The sequence below is a fragment of the Salmo salar genome, chromosome ssa01 (genome assembly GCF_905237065.1).
Source record: "Salmo salar chromosome ssa01, Ssal_v3.1, whole genome shotgun sequence".
Lineage (NCBI taxonomy): Eukaryota > Metazoa > Chordata > Actinopteri > Salmoniformes > Salmonidae > Salmo > Salmo salar.
In genome coordinates, this window is record NC_059442.1 from 157488543 (window position 1) to 157505589 (window position 17047).

At 41.7% G+C, this 17047-nt stretch overlaps 3 protein-coding genes across 9 annotated transcripts; 1 reads left to right on the plus strand and 2 right to left on the minus strand.

Moving 5' to 3' along the window:
- The first annotated feature begins 1867 nt into the window (after positions 1-1867).
- Positions 1868-6009, plus strand: spout1 (SPOUT domain containing methyltransferase 1). Its single transcript, NM_001165286.2, has 12 exons — positions 1868-1922; positions 2096-2135; positions 2642-2764; positions 2881-3040; positions 3147-3236; positions 3333-3382; positions 3516-3646; positions 3796-3868; positions 4007-4105; positions 4209-4311; positions 4763-4910; positions 5510-6009. The coding sequence occupies exons 1-12, from the start codon at positions 1875-1877 to the stop codon at positions 5585-5587; spliced, it is 1143 nt and encodes a 380-aa protein (NP_001158758.1). The 5' UTR covers positions 1868-1874; the 3' UTR covers positions 5588-6009.
- Positions 5954-13420, minus strand: st6galnac6 (ST6 (alpha-N-acetyl-neuraminyl-2,3-beta-galactosyl-1,3)-N-acetylgalactosaminide alpha-2,6-sialyltransferase 6). 6 transcript variants are annotated; one of them, NM_001140238.1, is given in 7 exon segments: positions 5954-7552; positions 7916-8023; positions 8242-8660; positions 9703-9909; positions 10335-10414; positions 13338-13344; positions 13346-13371. In NM_001140238.1, coding segments are annotated over 7 exon segments (1023 nt in total). In that variant the 5' UTR covers positions 13361-13371; the 3' UTR covers positions 5954-7365.
- Positions 13421-13517: 97 nt separating this feature from the next.
- st6galnac4 (ST6 (alpha-N-acetyl-neuraminyl-2,3-beta-galactosyl-1,3)-N-acetylgalactosaminide alpha-2,6-sialyltransferase 4) lies at positions 13518-16738 on the minus strand. Of its 2 annotated transcripts, NM_001141751.1 has the most exon segments (6): positions 13523-14875; positions 15121-15228; positions 15400-15809; positions 16062-16205; positions 16311-16396; positions 16709-16738. In NM_001141751.1, coding segments are annotated over 5 exon segments (888 nt in total). In that variant the 5' UTR covers positions 16329-16396; positions 16709-16738; the 3' UTR covers positions 13523-14667.
- Positions 16739-17047: the final 309 nt, after the last annotated feature.

The following is a 17047-nucleotide window of genomic DNA, read 5'->3' on the forward strand; positions in this document are numbered from 1 at the left end:
TTTCTACGGCTGGCCATGCTTTCCACCTGGCTACCCCTACCCCGGTCAACAGCACTGCACCCCCCACAGCAACTCGCCCAAGCCTTCCCCATTTCTCCTTCTCCCAAATCCAGTCAGCTGATGTTCTGAAAGAGCTGCAAAATCTGGACCCCTACAAATCAGCCGGGTTAGACAATCTGGACCCTTTCTTTCTAAAATTATCTGCCGAAATTGTTGCAAACCCTATCACTAGCCTGTTCAACCTCTCTTTTGTGTCGTCTGAGATTCCCAAAGATTGGAAAGCAGCTGCGGTCATCCCCCTCTTCAAAGGGGGGGACACTCTTGACCCAAACTGCTACAGACCTATATCTATCCTACCCTGCCTCTCTAAAGTCTTCGAAAGCCAAGTCAACAAACAGATTGCCAACCATTTCGAATCCCACCGCACCTTCTCCACTATGCAATCTGGTTTCAGAGCTGGTCATGGGTGCACCTCAGCCACGCTCAAGGTCCTAAACGATATCTTAACAGCCATCGATAAGAAACAATACTGTGCAGCCGTATTCATTGACCTGGCCAAGGCTTTCGACTCTGTCAATCACCACATCCTCATCGGCAGACTCAACAGCCTTGGTTTCTCAAATGATTGCCTCGCCTGGTTCACCAACGACTTCTCTGATAGAGTTCAGTGTGTCAAATCGGAGGGCCTGTTGTCCGGGCCTCTGGCAGTCTCTATGGGGGTGCCACAGGGTTCAATTCTTGGGCCGACTCTTTTCTCTGTATACATCAATGATGTCGCTCTTGCTGCTGGTGAGTCTCTGATCCACCTCTACGCAGACAACACCATTCTGTATACTTCTGGCCCTTCTTTGGACACTGTGTTAACTACCCTCCAGACGAGCTTCAATGCCATACAACTCTCCTTCCGTGGCCTCCAACTGCTCTTAAATACAAGTAAAACTAAATGCATGCTCTTCAACCGATTGCTGCCTGCACCTGCCCGCCCGTCCAGCATCACTACTCTGGACGGTTCTGACTTAGAATATGTGGACAACTACAAATACCTAGGTGTCTGGTTAGACTGTAAACTCCTTCCAGACTCACATCAAACATCTCCAATCCAAAGTTAAATCTAGAATTGGCTTCCTATTTCGCAACAAAGCATCTTTCACTCATGCTGCCAAACATACCCTCGTAAAACTGACCATCCTACCGATCCTCGACTTCGGCGATGTCATTTACAAAATAGCCTCCAATATCCTACTCAATAAATTGGATGCAGTCTCTCCTTCCAGTTCTCTGCTGCCAATGACTGGAACAAACTACAAAAATCTCTAAAACTGGAAACACTTATCTCCCTCACTAGCTTTACGCACCAGCTGTCAGAGCAGCTCACAGATTACTGCACCTGTACATAGCCCATCTATAATTTAGCCCAAACAACTACCTCTTCCTCTACTGTATTTATTTATTTATTTTGCTCCTTTGCACCCCATTATTTCTATTTCTACTCTACACTTTCTTCCACTGCAAATCTACCATTCCAGTGTTTTACTTGCTATATTATTTACTTCGCCACCATGCCTTTTTTTGCCTTTACCTCCCTTATCTCACCTCATTTTCTCACTTTGTATATAGACTTATTTTTCTTCTATATTATTGACTGTATGTTTGTTTTACTCCATGTGTAACTCTGTGTTGTTGTATGTGTCAAACTGCTTTGCTTTATCTTGGCCAGGTCGCAATTGTAAATGAGAACTTGTTCTCAACTTGCCTACCTGGTTAAATAAAGGTGAAATAAAATAAAAAATAAAAGATTACTTTTATTTTGAAAATGTATTATGCGAACCGGAAGTGTGTCAGTTTCTGTTTTCACGTGTTGGTTGAAGGGAAAGATGACGGACTGCGTTGCATCGAAAAAGCCTAAGTTATCCTCTTCTCAGGTATTTTAAATTGGGACGTCATACGTTGTCTTCTGATGTGTAAAAGAGGCAATTCGTGTCAGACACATCTTGACATTTTAGGGATTTTTACGATAAACAACCATAATTTTACATCGGTTCGCCAGCTAGCATAATGCTAACTAACATGGTGTGTATATGTTATTGTTTTACAGGGCGAGGAGAGAGTAGATTGGAAGAAATGGAAAGCGGAACGTAAGTAACCTTCATCCTACTTTTTCTTTTCTTGTGGAAAACTTGCCAAACTAATCGCTATGGTTGATGATTATCGGGGCATGTGCACTTTTACAGACAACGTGTTATCTGACCACAGTTGGGATTGAGTTCAATATTGTACTAAATCAGAAATCACAACCGTGTTTATAAGCAGACTCTCATGACATGAAATGGGAATTATTGCCATGTGCCTATGTAGATACTAAGTTTACACTACTTAGTATTTTAGCCTAACGGTAACCGAAAGGTCGCTGGTTCGAATCCCCGAGCTGGCAAGGTGGAAAAATCTGCCGTTGGGGCGCCGATGACGTGAATGTCGATTAAGGCAGCTCCCGCACCTCTCAGATTCAGAGGTTGGGTTAAATGCGGAATACACATTTCGGTTGAATGTTTTCAGTTGTGCAACTGACAAGGTAACCACCATGACTTCCTTAAATACTACTTGTTGATTTGTGAATCCAGCTCATGTTTTTTCTGAATAATAGGAAAAGAGATCAAGAAGCAAGTCAAAGAATCCAAGCTGATTCAACAACTTGACAAGCAGAAGCAAGAGGTGGAGGAGAAGACTGAGGCAGCACTGCAGCAGAGTCAGAGGGAAAGCCGATCAGGTAATATTGACTAGGTTTTCACCCCACTGGTTATTCCACTATGATCCCTCTATCTTAAAAAAATGCATTAGAATAAAAATAATGTATGATTTTGACTCCAGTATCTGTAACCCTAGGACGGTTGTACACAGTGAGCGTGGCCTTGCCTGGTTCTGTCCTGGACAATGCCCAGTCTACAGAACTCCGCACGTACCTGGCTGGACAGATAGCCAGAGCCTGCGTCGTGTTCTGTGTCGACGAGATCATCGTATTTGACGAACAAGATGAGGATGTCAAGTAAGACCTCTGTTTCTGTGCATCTTATTTTAGGCTCATGTCTTTAGTAGTTTGATGCTGTTTTAGATATTAGGTCTTGACAGATCCACAATGTTTTATTTCACAGGACTGTTGAGGGAGAATTCAATGGTGTCGGCAAGAAGGGTCAAGCCTGCATTCAACTGGCTAGAATCCTCCAGTTCTTGGAATGCCCACAGTAAGTACTGCATTGACTTATAACAGACTAAGTCAAACGCAGTTGCTGTCTTTGACTAAGGTTTGAATCCTCTTCCTTTTTGTATTATTTTCCAAGGTACCTGCGCAAATCATTCTTCCCAATGCATAAAGATTTACAGTATGCCGGTGAGTGAGTCGCTGTATAACTCCACCTCCATTCCAGATTTTCCCAACCATTTAATGATCACATGTCATGGTGTAAACATTCTAATGAATGTTCTAGTACAGCCCTAACCATGTGTTGGTCCTTTCCCCTCAGGCTTGCTCAACCCTCTGGACAGCCCTCACCACATGAGGAAGGATGATGAGTGTGAGTACCGGGAGGGAGTGGTCCTCGATCGGCCTAGCAAACCAGGAAAAGGCTCCTTGGTCAACTGTGGGATGTGGAAGGTGAGTAGATGTCTCGATATGATGATAAAGTACGGTAATATGCCATAAGAAGAACCATAGGTCAACGGACCGAGAAAGCTGTGTGCTGATATTGAAACCCAACAGGAGCAGGATGTAGTAGAGGACTGATGTCTTTCTGCTACTTTTAGGAGGTGCAGATAGATAAGCAGCTACAGTCTGGTCTCAGAGTCACTGTCCACATGAACAAGATCCAGAATAAAGGTAGGTCCATATCTGTACATCCAACTCGGCTGATCTTTGATTCCATGAATAGGAGCTTCTGAGAAGTACATTTCAGTTATTCACATGCAAATATGATGCTGCACTCATAGTTGCTCAGTATTTTGTGTGTTTACACAGATGGTAGACTACACAAAGGGGTGGTGGTGGCGCCTCACAAGCCGCGAACAGAGGGAGGTCTGTACTGGGGCTACAGTGTTCGCCTGGCCTCAAGTCTAAGTAGGTGTATGATTTACATATCTTCCACAACTGGAGCCATTCTTTTCAATTTCGTGAGGTTGAGAGTTTCATTCACTTTACCAAGTGTTGATTTGGATTGCAGGTAATGTGTTCACTGAGTGTCCACATAAAGAGGGCTATGATCTGACCATTGGAACATCTGAGAAAGGCGTAGATGTTGACACAACTTCTCTTTCTCCATTCAAGTAAGTTCAGAGTATGAGGGCAAGAACTACAAAATGCAAGAAGGTCTGGTGGATGACCTGTTTACATATATTACATAACTTTGTTGTATATGACTGAATCTCTCGTGGACAGATCTACGTCAACAACTGGTACCGTAGAATCTGTGGGGAATGCGTGGGATAATGAGCAGAAGTTCTGGTGTTTGGGTTCTTCATCACTGGTTATTTGGACATATCACAATGTCGCAGGTGTTAGTATCTTTAGAATTTCAGAAGAGGAGGGGACATAGACTTGTACGTAACTTGCAAAGACAGAGGGTGGAGCTCCTTGTTATAGCATCTCTTAATCCCTTCTCTTAACATGTAAGGACCCAGAACTTAATCGAGCAACTGACCAATAATGCAAGACTTTAATTCTGGGTTAGCCGAGATTATATATGGCCTAAAACTTTGTTCTGTGTTCACTCTCCAGGCACATGTTGGTTGTGTTTGGTGGTCTGCAGGGCTTGGAGGCCAGTGTGGACGCTGATCAGAACCTGGAGGTGACGGACCCCGGTGTCCTGTTTGACCTGTACCTCAACACCTGCCCCAACCAGGGCAGCAGGACCATCCGCACAGAGGTGAGTGTGGAGCAGAGGTGAGTGTGGAGCAGAGGTGAGTGTGGAGCAGAGGGGAGTGTGGAGCAGAGGGGAGTGTGGAGCAGAGGGGAGTGTGGAGCAGAGGGGAGTGTGGAGCAGAGGGGAGTGTGGAGCAGAGGGGAGTGTGGAGCAGAGGGGAGTGTGGAGCAGAGGGGAGTGTGGAGCAGAGGGGAGTGTGGAGCAGAGGGGAGTGTGGAGCAGAGGGGAGTGTGGAGCAGACTGTCGTTCACATGTCTGCTGTAGGTCACAGTTATTCCCTGACCAGGAAAGACACTGACAATGGAACATGGTTTCCCTACATCAGGGATGTCAAACCCATTCCACAGAGGGTTTTTGTTTTTTCATTTAATTTAAGCCTTAGACAATCAGGTGAGCCGAGTTCCTTACTAATTAGTGACCTTAATTCATCAATCAAGTACAAGGGTGCAGCGAAAACCCCTAGACACTCGGCCCTCCGTTTAATGAGTTTGACAGGTGCCCTACTTGGTAAAGGAAAAACTTGGGGCCCTTAATCTGTCATATTGGCTGGGAGTTCAATCTGACCAGTCTATATTCTGTTGCTGTGATCATGTTTTCCACAGGAGGCCATCCTGATCTCCATGTCCAGCCTGAGGCAGAAAATCACAGCCGCATTTCCAGACAAGTCGAACGTTTCATAACAGGAAGTGGCTACTGACAAACCATCACTGAGAGGAAGTCTAAAGGATCTAAAAAATAATTCACTTTTTTGGGGAACTGGGTGAAGCTAACTGACCCAGGAGTCGATGGTTTAATATTTAAATACTTCTGGGATCGAATGAATGGACATTGCTGGGATTATTCTGTGCTGTTTTTTTATTTATTCAAGGGTAAGAGATCACAGCATAAGTGAAGAAGAACCCAGTGTCTTAGCCATGAGACCTCATTCTTGGTGTTTCCTTATCTACATCCTCTCTCTTTGGTAGCTTTTTGCTAGTTAATGCTAATGCTAGCTTTGCTTTGTTTCTACTATCCCCTCTGTATAGGATTCCAGGTGAATTAAGTCATTTATATGCATCAGTTTATGTAATTTGTTCTCAAGACGCATTACAGAACATACATGAAGAATAAGTTGCTGAACACAATGCTAACAATAAATAATGCAATACATTCTGTTCAGTAATGCTAATGAATACCGCAATACATTATTTTTAATTATTCAAACTCAAACAGCTGCCTCAGGAAGTCAGAGGTAAAGGGTCAAACATGACGACGAGGCAACGTTTGTCCGTGTCGTGGTTAGACAGGATAAAACTACTAGCTATCTAATAGAGCACATTTGTGTGAATGCCTTACAGAAGCTCACACACCCCTACATTCAACAGGCATGGTGTGAATCCATTGGCTTGGCACGAGCCAACCTACAGCGCTATAAATGTAAGCTTGTGTTCTGATGTTGGTATATTAACACTGAGCCATAAAAGGTTTGATTGGATACGGTAATGCTACAAATATGTCACTTAACTTTAGCCATACTGTCTGTAAGCATATAAAGGTCTCAAATGAATTCCTTTAAAGCGTTGAAACAAGTGTTCTCCCCTCCACTGTTTCGCTAAGGGATGGAGAAATGTAACCACTCATTCATAGAGCTATGGATGCAAGGACTGAACACAATATAAAAATGATAGTTTGTGCTTTGAGGGTATACAGTGTTTGTTTACGTTTAGGTTGTTTACCAACATTGGAGTAAAACCAGTTTATATTTTCAGTTCTGATGGGGTAAGAAAGTTGAACTAAGCTCATGAGCCATTTAAGTTATATTCTTCAAGTTTAAAAATGGATGTAACTACTGCAGATTGTATTATTCAAGAAGTTTTAAAGCAATCTTCCCTCAATTGTTATGCGAGTGCTTTTGAGGACATTTAACAAAAGCATTATAAACATGTAAAAATATCTTTAAATATCAATTAATTTGTTTATTTACAATAAATATTTTGGCAGTTGCCCTCTTCAAACTTCCTTGCCAAACACAGGAAATACCTTATTTACAAAATCCCATAAAATGTTGATTTTGCACTGTCAAAAAAATAAACAAAAATAATTCAGAATGTATTAATAATTACAAACCAAGCTCGGGTTCATCACAGAGCTACAGAAATGGCTGTCATTTGGAGAAGGGGACACAGAAACGTGTAGTTCTATAAGAATAATAAAGTATATTCAACTTAATATTGTCCGATTGACATAATAGGGCCGACCTGAACCATACACGTGCTGGCTCTATTTTCTTTTCACGTTGTCCTTTACATCACAGTTCCAGCAACTACTGTATGGTGGATGGCCAACCAGGCCGATACAGCTAGGCTCAGCTCGGTCCGGTAGTGTGAAAAGGGTATTCGTGCACTGTCCAGGACCCTGGTCCAGATGTGTGCATCACCTCTCATACCTTGGGCTAACTTTGTTGAAGGAACCAGTCATCTCACCATGTGGGGTGAGTGAAGGTGATGTTATACTGCTTGGCCCAGCGTGCAAACACCTGTTTCTCTGTGATGAAGCGATGGTGGGGGCCCTTCCGACCCCTCTCATTTTGCAGGTAGGTCACACACTCATCTGTGCCTCTGGGTTTATAGTAGTGGTAGGGCATCTTCTTGGGCTGGGGCTTTTTTCTGGAAGAAGAGGCATTACAAATGATTACATTGACAACCAGAAAACGTTGGGTAGCAATAACTCTACGGCTCCTTCATAGACAAATTCTCCCCCTGCTGTTTTAAAGTGCAACATTCCGACCCAAAGGTCTTCGCCCGGCTTCTTTCAAAGACAACCATAATATACAATGTTCTGTTTATAGGAAAGCAATCCTGTCAGTTGGACACAATGGTTCCATAATAATCAGTATAGATGATTAACTAATTGCTCACTACTAATTTATGATTACACAATGTAATAGCCAGGTAGATTTAAGTGCTTGATAGATCACTATCATTGACTCATCCTCTTATGTGTAACATTATTCATTAGTTCATACTCACCCACAGTGACTGGGCGGAACCATCCCGTACACTTTAATATTGTCACACTTCTCTATCGCAATCACCATTGTGAACCAGCCGGTGCTCAACCAGGACTGAGACTTTGCTCTGTGAAAGGAAACCGTAGAATAAAACGTTAACAAAAATAGCATTTAGCGGTTGATAGAAATGTCTATCATTAGATGCCAGGAAAATCCCCACATTGTGCTCATCATTATCGATTGATAGTGCCAAAATAGATTGGTAATTATATATTGAATTTGTACAGATTTTTGCATTATCCCCATTGTTCTTTCACCATAACAGCTTTCCTTCATTCTACCCACCTGTCTCGCCCGGTCTCCTTCTGAAACAGTGTATCAAACTTGTGCATCTTGCTAGGCGTGATGGTAAAGCTGGATAGGTTACTGTAGGTCATGCTGACTCTCTGGATCAGACGGTACAGTGTTCCTTTAGCCTCTCTACCAATCTTGGTGGGTGGTCCCCAGAATATGACTGCCGAATTTGCCTGGTGGTCTGTTAGATTGAGAAACTCAGCTGGCCGTCGAACCACCCTGAACACGCTCGAGTGAGCCACCACCCTGAGGGTGGTCCGGCTCCCCACGTCACGTTCGAACCCCGACAGGGGGGCGTCATTCATGCGGATCACACACTGGGCGCGGTCGATGTCCGGTCCGGCCCCGCTGTCCAGCACGTGGCTGGAGCTGGTCACCAGGGCACAGTGGTGGCAGTGCAGGGTCAGACTCTGGAGAGGGAATGCAGAAACAACAACTGAGAAAATATATACAGTATATAACATACAGTGAGCTCAAAGTATTGGGACAGTGACATGTTTTTTTGTTTTGGCTTTGTACTCAAGCATTGAAATACATCCACAGGTACACCTCCAATTGACTCAAATGATTTCAATTAGCCTATCAGAAGCTTCTAAAGCCATGACATCATTTTCTGGAATTTTCCAAGCTGTTTAACGGCACAGTCAACTTAGTGTATGTAAACTTCTGACCCACTGGAATTGTGTTACAGTGAATTATAAGTGAAATAATCTGTCTGTAAACATTTGTTGGAAAAAAATGGACAAAGTAGATGTCCTAACCGACTTGCCAAAACTATAGTTTGTTAACAAGAAATGTGTGGAGTGGTTGAAAAACGAGTTTTAATGACTCCAATCTAAGTGTATGTAAACTTCCGACTTCAACTGTAGGTGCACCACAGGAGTCCCCTCGAAGCCTGCCACTGACCCAGCTTGCGACAGAGCTGCAGGAGTTGTGACCCGCTTTTGTTGGTTGTTTTGTCATAGTTGTGTCTATGGGGGCATATTGGGGAGGGGATGCTGTCACCTCAAGGTAGGTGTTCGTCTCCCTGTGTTCTCTTTCTCTCTGAAACTTCAGTGGAAGTTAAATAGTAGTCCAAAACTAAAGCTCACCACAGTCATACAGAAAACAGCTATATGAACACAGCTGTATGAACTGTGCAACAGTTTTTTTACTCAATTTGGACTTGAGTTGTTCCTAAAATGCATTTGTGTCTGTTTTTGGGCTATGCATTATTGTTTCTATGGATCATGTGGTGGAGACTATAATCCACCCACTACATTTAGCCAGTGCTAAGCATTTTTGGCACCACTTCAACTTAACCTCGCAAGTGTGAGAAGAACAGGGTTCAAATTAACCCATGACTTTAATGTTCTGCTTTTATACAAGATGTAGCCTTCTTGACCACGTCTCCTGCATTAAATAGAGGTTCCATAGATTTTCTCTGTAATTCAAACCCTGCGTGTAAATTACCTTGTTTCCATAGACAGCCACATAGCCCTCCTTCCCTGCCCATTTCTTGAGGTCAGTGACCTTGATGGGGTGATGAGGCGAGGACACCCGGAAGGGACTGTAGAAGGGACTGATGTCGTTGCCGCTGTTGGAGCTAAAGAGGATGAGGAGGGTCATCAGGAGGAAGATGGCTCCGAAGATCACCATCTTCTGGCTCTGAGGCCCTTGCTGCCAAAGATAGGGGGAACCAGTGATATAATATACATCAATGTTCGTGGTGTGTTGTCTGTCAATGTTAGTCTCTTGTGACAGACTGTTACATACATGTATTGAGTAGCTGACCAGCATGAACACTGTATTTGGTTCTGGTTGCCGAGATCAATGTTAGTGCTTTGTTGTCTATCTGGCTTATATAATGAAAAACAACCTCTAAAAGGCAGTTCAAATAACAGTTGCCATTCTGAGAGGAACTCGCTTGTTTCAAGTTCAGGTTTATTTACCATCTTTCCACATAATGTGACCAAATGCTTTTACAAAACATACAGATAGGCCTATTATGCACAATGCATCAGTAATGATATTTGATGGCTAATTTGACCACAAAAAAGTAAACATTTTAAGTGAGAGTATATCAATGCTCAGAATGATTTTACCTTTTCAACAAGCCTCAGCCCCATGCTTCCAAGTGAGGCTGAGCTACATTGCATGTTCTGTGCTTTTCTGGTCACCACCCCTGTCAAGAGGCAGATGTTCCATAGTGAATACACGCTCAAATCTTTCAGGCTGCTATCTTGTATACTTATAGTCAATAGGTAGTTTAACAAAACGTCACAATAAGTTGTTTTTCGTTCGATTTGCCTGCTCCGCTAAAACCATTGACAACTGCTTGCCGTTGTTAAATAAATGTTAACTATTTGGTTGTAATATCATCCCCTCTTGAAGAGCATTGTCAGACCTACACGTTTCCAATTATTCCATGCAAAACAAATGCGCACATTTAGCTCTACCAGAGTTATACAGCAAGTTACTGCATACTTTTCATGATTGGTAAACATCAATTGATTATGTAATTTCAGATACGTGAGGGTAGCTTCACGATCTCTCTCAATATTGACCACCATTATTTTGATATTTGATTGATATAAAATAAAAGTGAACTATACCTGACAAGTATGCATGGTTTAGGTTTATTTTAAATATTTTTTGGGCTCTGCCTGTCAAGCAGCAGAAGGAAGCATTTGCCATGGGACGGTTAGCTGATGTTTACTTTGCAAGCTACCGCAGGTAGAAACGTTGTAGTTGGCTAAACATGTAGCTAGTGTGGTAGGTAGACCTAATGTACTTTTTCCCCCAACCATTGTAGGCCTACCAAGCGAAGATCGCTAACATATTCCCCTTTTCAACGGTTTTTAAGAGTGTTAGATTGTGATTGCTGCTGACAGACATGATATACCGATATAGGCTATATTTATTGATGGACCATGCCACATTGGTTAGCTAAAAACAGATCAGGTCAATATGGCTGGCTAGCTAGCTAGTTAACAAGCGAACTTTTGGGGTGAAACTAGATGAGTATATCCAAATATTGTTTGATTTGCTTGCCATCTATATGATGACTGACAACTTTACCAGGAGGATGATGAGTTACCGATATCAAGTTATTTCTCAAAACCTAATCTCTGACCGAGGAAAATACAGATTCAGGTTGGATATTCGCCTGTAGTCTTCCTTACATCCACCAACAGCAGTTAGGGACCGTCAATATAGTGACAAATAATAGTTTTCAAATTTCAATAGCTCTTTAACCATTACTCCTAAAACGTTCAAAACTGGTTCTAGCTAACCTGATGGCATAGATACACATTGCACACACTTTATTTTTTGTAGATTTACATCTCGCACTATTTTAAATTATTTATTTACATGTTTTAATTTCAATAGCTCCTTGGTCATGTGACTGACTTCAAACAATGTCCAGAATGTACACTCAGTTGGCCTACACATTGCACACCCTTTAGTTTGTCCATTTTCATCTCACACAGTTTTACATGAATTTTCAATGTTTTTCAGTGTTTCTAATTTCGATAGCTCCTTTGTCATGTGCCCTACTGACCTCAAACAAGGTTCAGAATGTCCACTGACTACCCTTGTATATTGCACACCCTTTAGTTTGTCCATTTTCATCTCACATGATTTTACATTAATTTTCCAAACCTTAGAATTTCAATAGCTCCTTGGTCATGTGACCTACTGACCTCAAACAAGGTTCAGAATGTATACTCAGTGGGCCTACACATTCCACAACCTTTAGTTTGTCCATTTTCATCTCACTCAATTTTACATTAATTTTCAATGTTTCTAATTTCAATAGATCCTTACATTAATTTTCTGAACTTTATAATTTCAATAGCTCCTTGGTAATGTGACCTACTGACCTCAAACTACTTTCAGAATGTCCATGTACTGACGGAGACGGGCGCCGCGAGGCATCCAGTCCGGTAATGCGACCGATCCCGGAGAAGCTGGCGGGTGCCCCGGGGAGAGTTCTCTTATCTTTGTGAAGGGCAGGGCACCCTGAAATGGTTTCACCCCAAGAGAGGGCCCCAAGCCCTGGAAAGCATCGCGGTTTCGGCGGCGTCTGGTGAGCTCTCCCGGGCCCTTGAAAAACCGGGGGAGAGGGTGTAAATCTCACGCCGGGCCGTACCCATATCCGCAGCAGGTCTCCTAGGTGAACAGCCTCTGGCATGTTATAACAATGTAGGTAAGGGAAGTTGGCAAAAAAGATCCGTAACTTCAGGATAAGGATTGGCTCTAAAATGAATGTAAAAACGTGTGAGATAAAAAATGGACAAACTAAAGGGTGTGCAATGTGTAAGCCCACTGAGTGTACATTCTGAACCTTGTTTGAAGTCAGTAGGTCACATGACCAAGGAGCTATTGACGTTTAAATGTAAAAAAAAAAAAGGTTTTACTTTGTTTACGCTCCCTAACTAATTCAACTAGGAATACAAAATTCTGGTCACATTTCCACATGTTTATTAGCTTTGCAAAGCGAATTAATGGCCAAAACTTGAAAATAAGACCTGTGCAATGTTGTGCGCAATTTTTCCAACATCATGACAATAGCTTTCAAGTGGTTTGAAAGCGCGAATATCCGTTGAATATCCAACCTGAAACTTTTTTTTACCTCGGTTAATCACTGATGAAGCAAGCTAAATGATGTTGTTCGCTTAGCTAGGATGCCAAACTTTTATTTAAAGTGGAACTATGGTTGCAAACATTCTAATAGTTTGCCTATTTTCATTCAACTGATGTCATACATCTTGGCCCTATCCGTTTGACAGTAGTTCATGAAAATCAACACCTCCGGTTTAAATAAAAAGGAATATCTATTGCACATATTTAATTTGAGCGCACTGACACAACTGTAATTATAAGCCTATCAAAACCTAAATATAACAATTCTATAGAATAAGCTATTGGGGGACATGACAATATTCTGGCGCAGACCTAAACCCGTTGTCTCACTGCTAACGTAGGCTATCGGACATGAGTCGTGTTGACACCATAAATAAGGCATAATAGCGGGAAATGGCTGTAATTCAACAATTTCTGTAGAATAATGACTAAATGAAATGAATACGAGGTTTGCTTACCAATTCGTTTTTTTTTTATCCATATGAGATCTGTGCATCGTTGACGTTTGAGCTGTCGGCGCGTCCCCCATCCTCCTAAACCATCGTAGGAGGGGACTCGCTTGCGTCATCCAAATTTCAGCGCCGCAGTGAAAATTATTATTAGGAACTTAATAAATAATTTAGAGAAGACACAAAGGCTAGTATTTGAAAACGTACATAGTTTATTTCAGTTTTGGGAAAACCAGACAACTTCAGAATAAACAAGATAAACACCACAATACTGTAAACATTTATAATACATTTCTTTGGAATCAGACAACATAATTTAGTAATTTAAAAAGGCAGGTAAAGAGCATTTCATATTTCCAAAAGAGAGGACTATAGGGATTTTCCATTGAACATGATTGTAGCATTGTCAAGCTTTGTAAATATCATTAAGACCATCAGAATATAAGTCATATCAGACCTTACTTAAAAGTAACATTAAACCATTTACATTGTCAAACAACAACATGTTTTGTTTAAAGTCAACATGTGTAAAATGTCAGACAAAAATAGGAAGTTAAAGAAAAAGGCACACTTTTTGGGGATGAGTCTCTACTCATAACAGGTCAAATTGTTCCATTGGCCTCTGCAAAAACCAATCAAATCAGCAAGAGTTTCTCTTTGCTATCAGTCACTTTCTCTGATAGTAAATGACCAGCACATTATTACGTTTCAGTGACACTAAATTCATGATTCTTGTTACATTTGGACCATGAAATAATAAATATATGTAAAAGTTTGAAATGTTAAGACTAAACTCTGATAGGAAAGCCCAACAATGTTTAATTACATTGAAATGCATGGGCGTACAGCAGTGAACAGGAAAAAACATAATATGTTGCTGAACATTCAGTCAGTGCATCATAAAAGCTACATTAAATGACAAAACATTGGATCTTAAGAGTGCAGAAATGAAAAGGCATAATTATGACAAACAAACAACGAAGGCATCAAGTTTGTTCAAACACTAAAAATCTTATTTGATTTGGCATCACTAGACCTACCAATAGCAGTTTTAATTTAATAGTGGTTAGAATACTGTACTTTAACCATAGGCTAAAGGTCTAAGATTAGAAATATGAGCACTTTGACCAATGTAAAAAAGTTGGCAGTTTGATGCTTGACTATTGAATACAATGTTTTGAATACCATTTAGGCTGTCAGAAATATTATAATTAATACTGTAGCCCCATGAAGGAGTAAGATCATTTGACTCTCATACTGCACAGAATTCCCCCTCGACGGGGTCATACGGGGGTCAGAGGTCAACAAAGATTAAAAAAAAGTCAACCAGGCACAACACTCAGGGGTCATGTTTCCTCTCCTGCAGGTTCCAGGAAGGGTGTTTGAACTCCACCCTGTGGTGCAAGGCCCACCGGGCATAGATGGCCTTCTCGGTGATGAAGCGATGGCCGCCACGACTTGCGTGCTCGTGCATCCGGTACATGCGGCACTCGTCCATCCGGCTTCCCTCGTAGTAGTGGTAGGGAGCAACACTGTGATCGGCACGGCTTCAGAGAAGCATGAAATAGGTGTGGTTAATTGGCATATACAGCCAATCAATCCCAATAGCTTTCAGTACAATGTGGTGTAACACAAAACAGTGTAATATAAGGCAAGTTGACAGCTAGTTCAGGGTTCCTGTTTATTTTATTCAAATGTAATTAATCTCAAAACAGAATAAATGTGCTATTACACCAGAATACATGTGCTATTAGACAGGTAGTTGCTTCCACATCTTTTTCAAATAACTCACCTGCAGAAGTTATCGTCGATCATCCCATAGACGTGAATACTGTCACACATGTCCATGGCCAGGATCATGGTGAAGAAACCAGTGCTGAGAAAAGCACCTGAATTCATTCTGAAACAGAGAAAACTTATAATAATAAGAATAGCAGCATAGCAATCTTGGTCGTGTTCATTTCGGCACCAAACAGAAGAAAACGGACTGAAAAAGTAATAGTCTACCTGGACTTGACCCTTGTACCCTAATTAACATGACCCCTGAGTGCTTGGCGAGGCCATTATTTACCTGTTTTTCCCTGTCTCGTTCTGAAAAACACTGTCACAGTACTGGATCTTCTCCCGAGTCACCATGTACATTTTGACCTGCGGGTACTTCGTGGCCATCTTCATCAAGGCATTAAAAACACGCCCTTTCCCATCCTGCCTCATGTTCCGCTCAGGACCCCAGAACACGTAGGTGGTGTCCGCAGAGTGCCTGAAGTAATAGCTCTCGTTTTTAATCAGCAGGGGAACACTGGTGTGCGATACGACCCTCAGACTGGTTCTGCTCCCTACGTCCCTCTCATAGCCCAGCGTGGGGGCGTTGTTCATGCGGATCACACACCCCATTTGGTCAATCTCCTCTCTGAGACCTGCCCCCTGCATCTGGCCCGAGCTGGAGACCAAGGCACACTGGCGGCAGTGCATCTTCAGAAACTGGAGGGAGAGAATAGGGCATAAAATCACATGAGGTGAAAATGTATTAATGTGTTTACATCAACATATAGTTTGTGTTTCTTTCTGGCTGAAGGTGTTGGCAAGTGGAACAAGGCATGGGTTGTGTTCATTAGGCACCAAAAAAAAAGAAAATGAAACAGGGAGGGACTACCTGGGCTTGACCAATAGAAATGCCCATTTTAATTCTCTGTTGAAAAACATAAAGCAGACCTCTCAAAATCAACAGCTCACCTGATCCCTCCTGCCAGGGGTGATCCTGAGGTATCCTTGGAGACCAATGTCGATTATGCTGTTGGACCCATCTGATCTGGTCATATGGACGTACCATAACAACACTGACAGTGTTACAATAACTAGACAAATCCAGTGGAACCTCTGTGGACATCAGATGAACAGTCTAAAAAACTGTAGTCAGTGTGCATAGGAAGTAAATGTTACTGTAATAATGATGAGGAGTAGGAAACAAGATGTCATGTTTACCTGAGACTTCATATCCATTAGAGACCTCTGGCCCCGCCCCTAATGGATTTCATCACAATTGGTGGGAGATAAGTTGGGTATCTCACCTGTTGAATAAAAACGTCTACTGTTAATTTGACAACTGATGTTTAATCAATAGCACATTTAAAACCAGTGTAGGGGGTTAACTTCAGTGCGCATCGGTCGAAATGACTGACATGATAACTAATCGAACCGCGTTAGCTAGCTCGTTAACGTTAACTATCATGACCAATATTTTGCCATAACATGGTGGCAGCTAATTCAGTGCCAAAAATGACATCAATTAACAGAAACGTTGACCAAACGAAAAACCGACTGTCTGTAATTATTATAATACGTTAACATGGAATAAGAAGATACATGTTAAGCTAACTAACCTAGTATTTTCCTTATTGTGAGTGATGGTGTTACTCATATTATGTTCCGTCAGTGAACAGAACCTGGATAGCTTAGTTCCTGATGGTGTACGTCATATTGGACACATTTTATTACTGGAAAGATATTTCAGTGAATGAAAGATGTAACGAATACAATGCAATAATATAATGATTTAAAAGCATATATCCCCCTCTAAAAGTTAATATTATGGAAAACCTAATTATTTCTATCCTTTATTAGAGTTGACTTGCAGAATTATATATAAAAAGGCAAAAAAACGCATTTTTATAAGCACAGACGTGGTACAATCATTGACTTGAACGAGTTATAATTAAGAG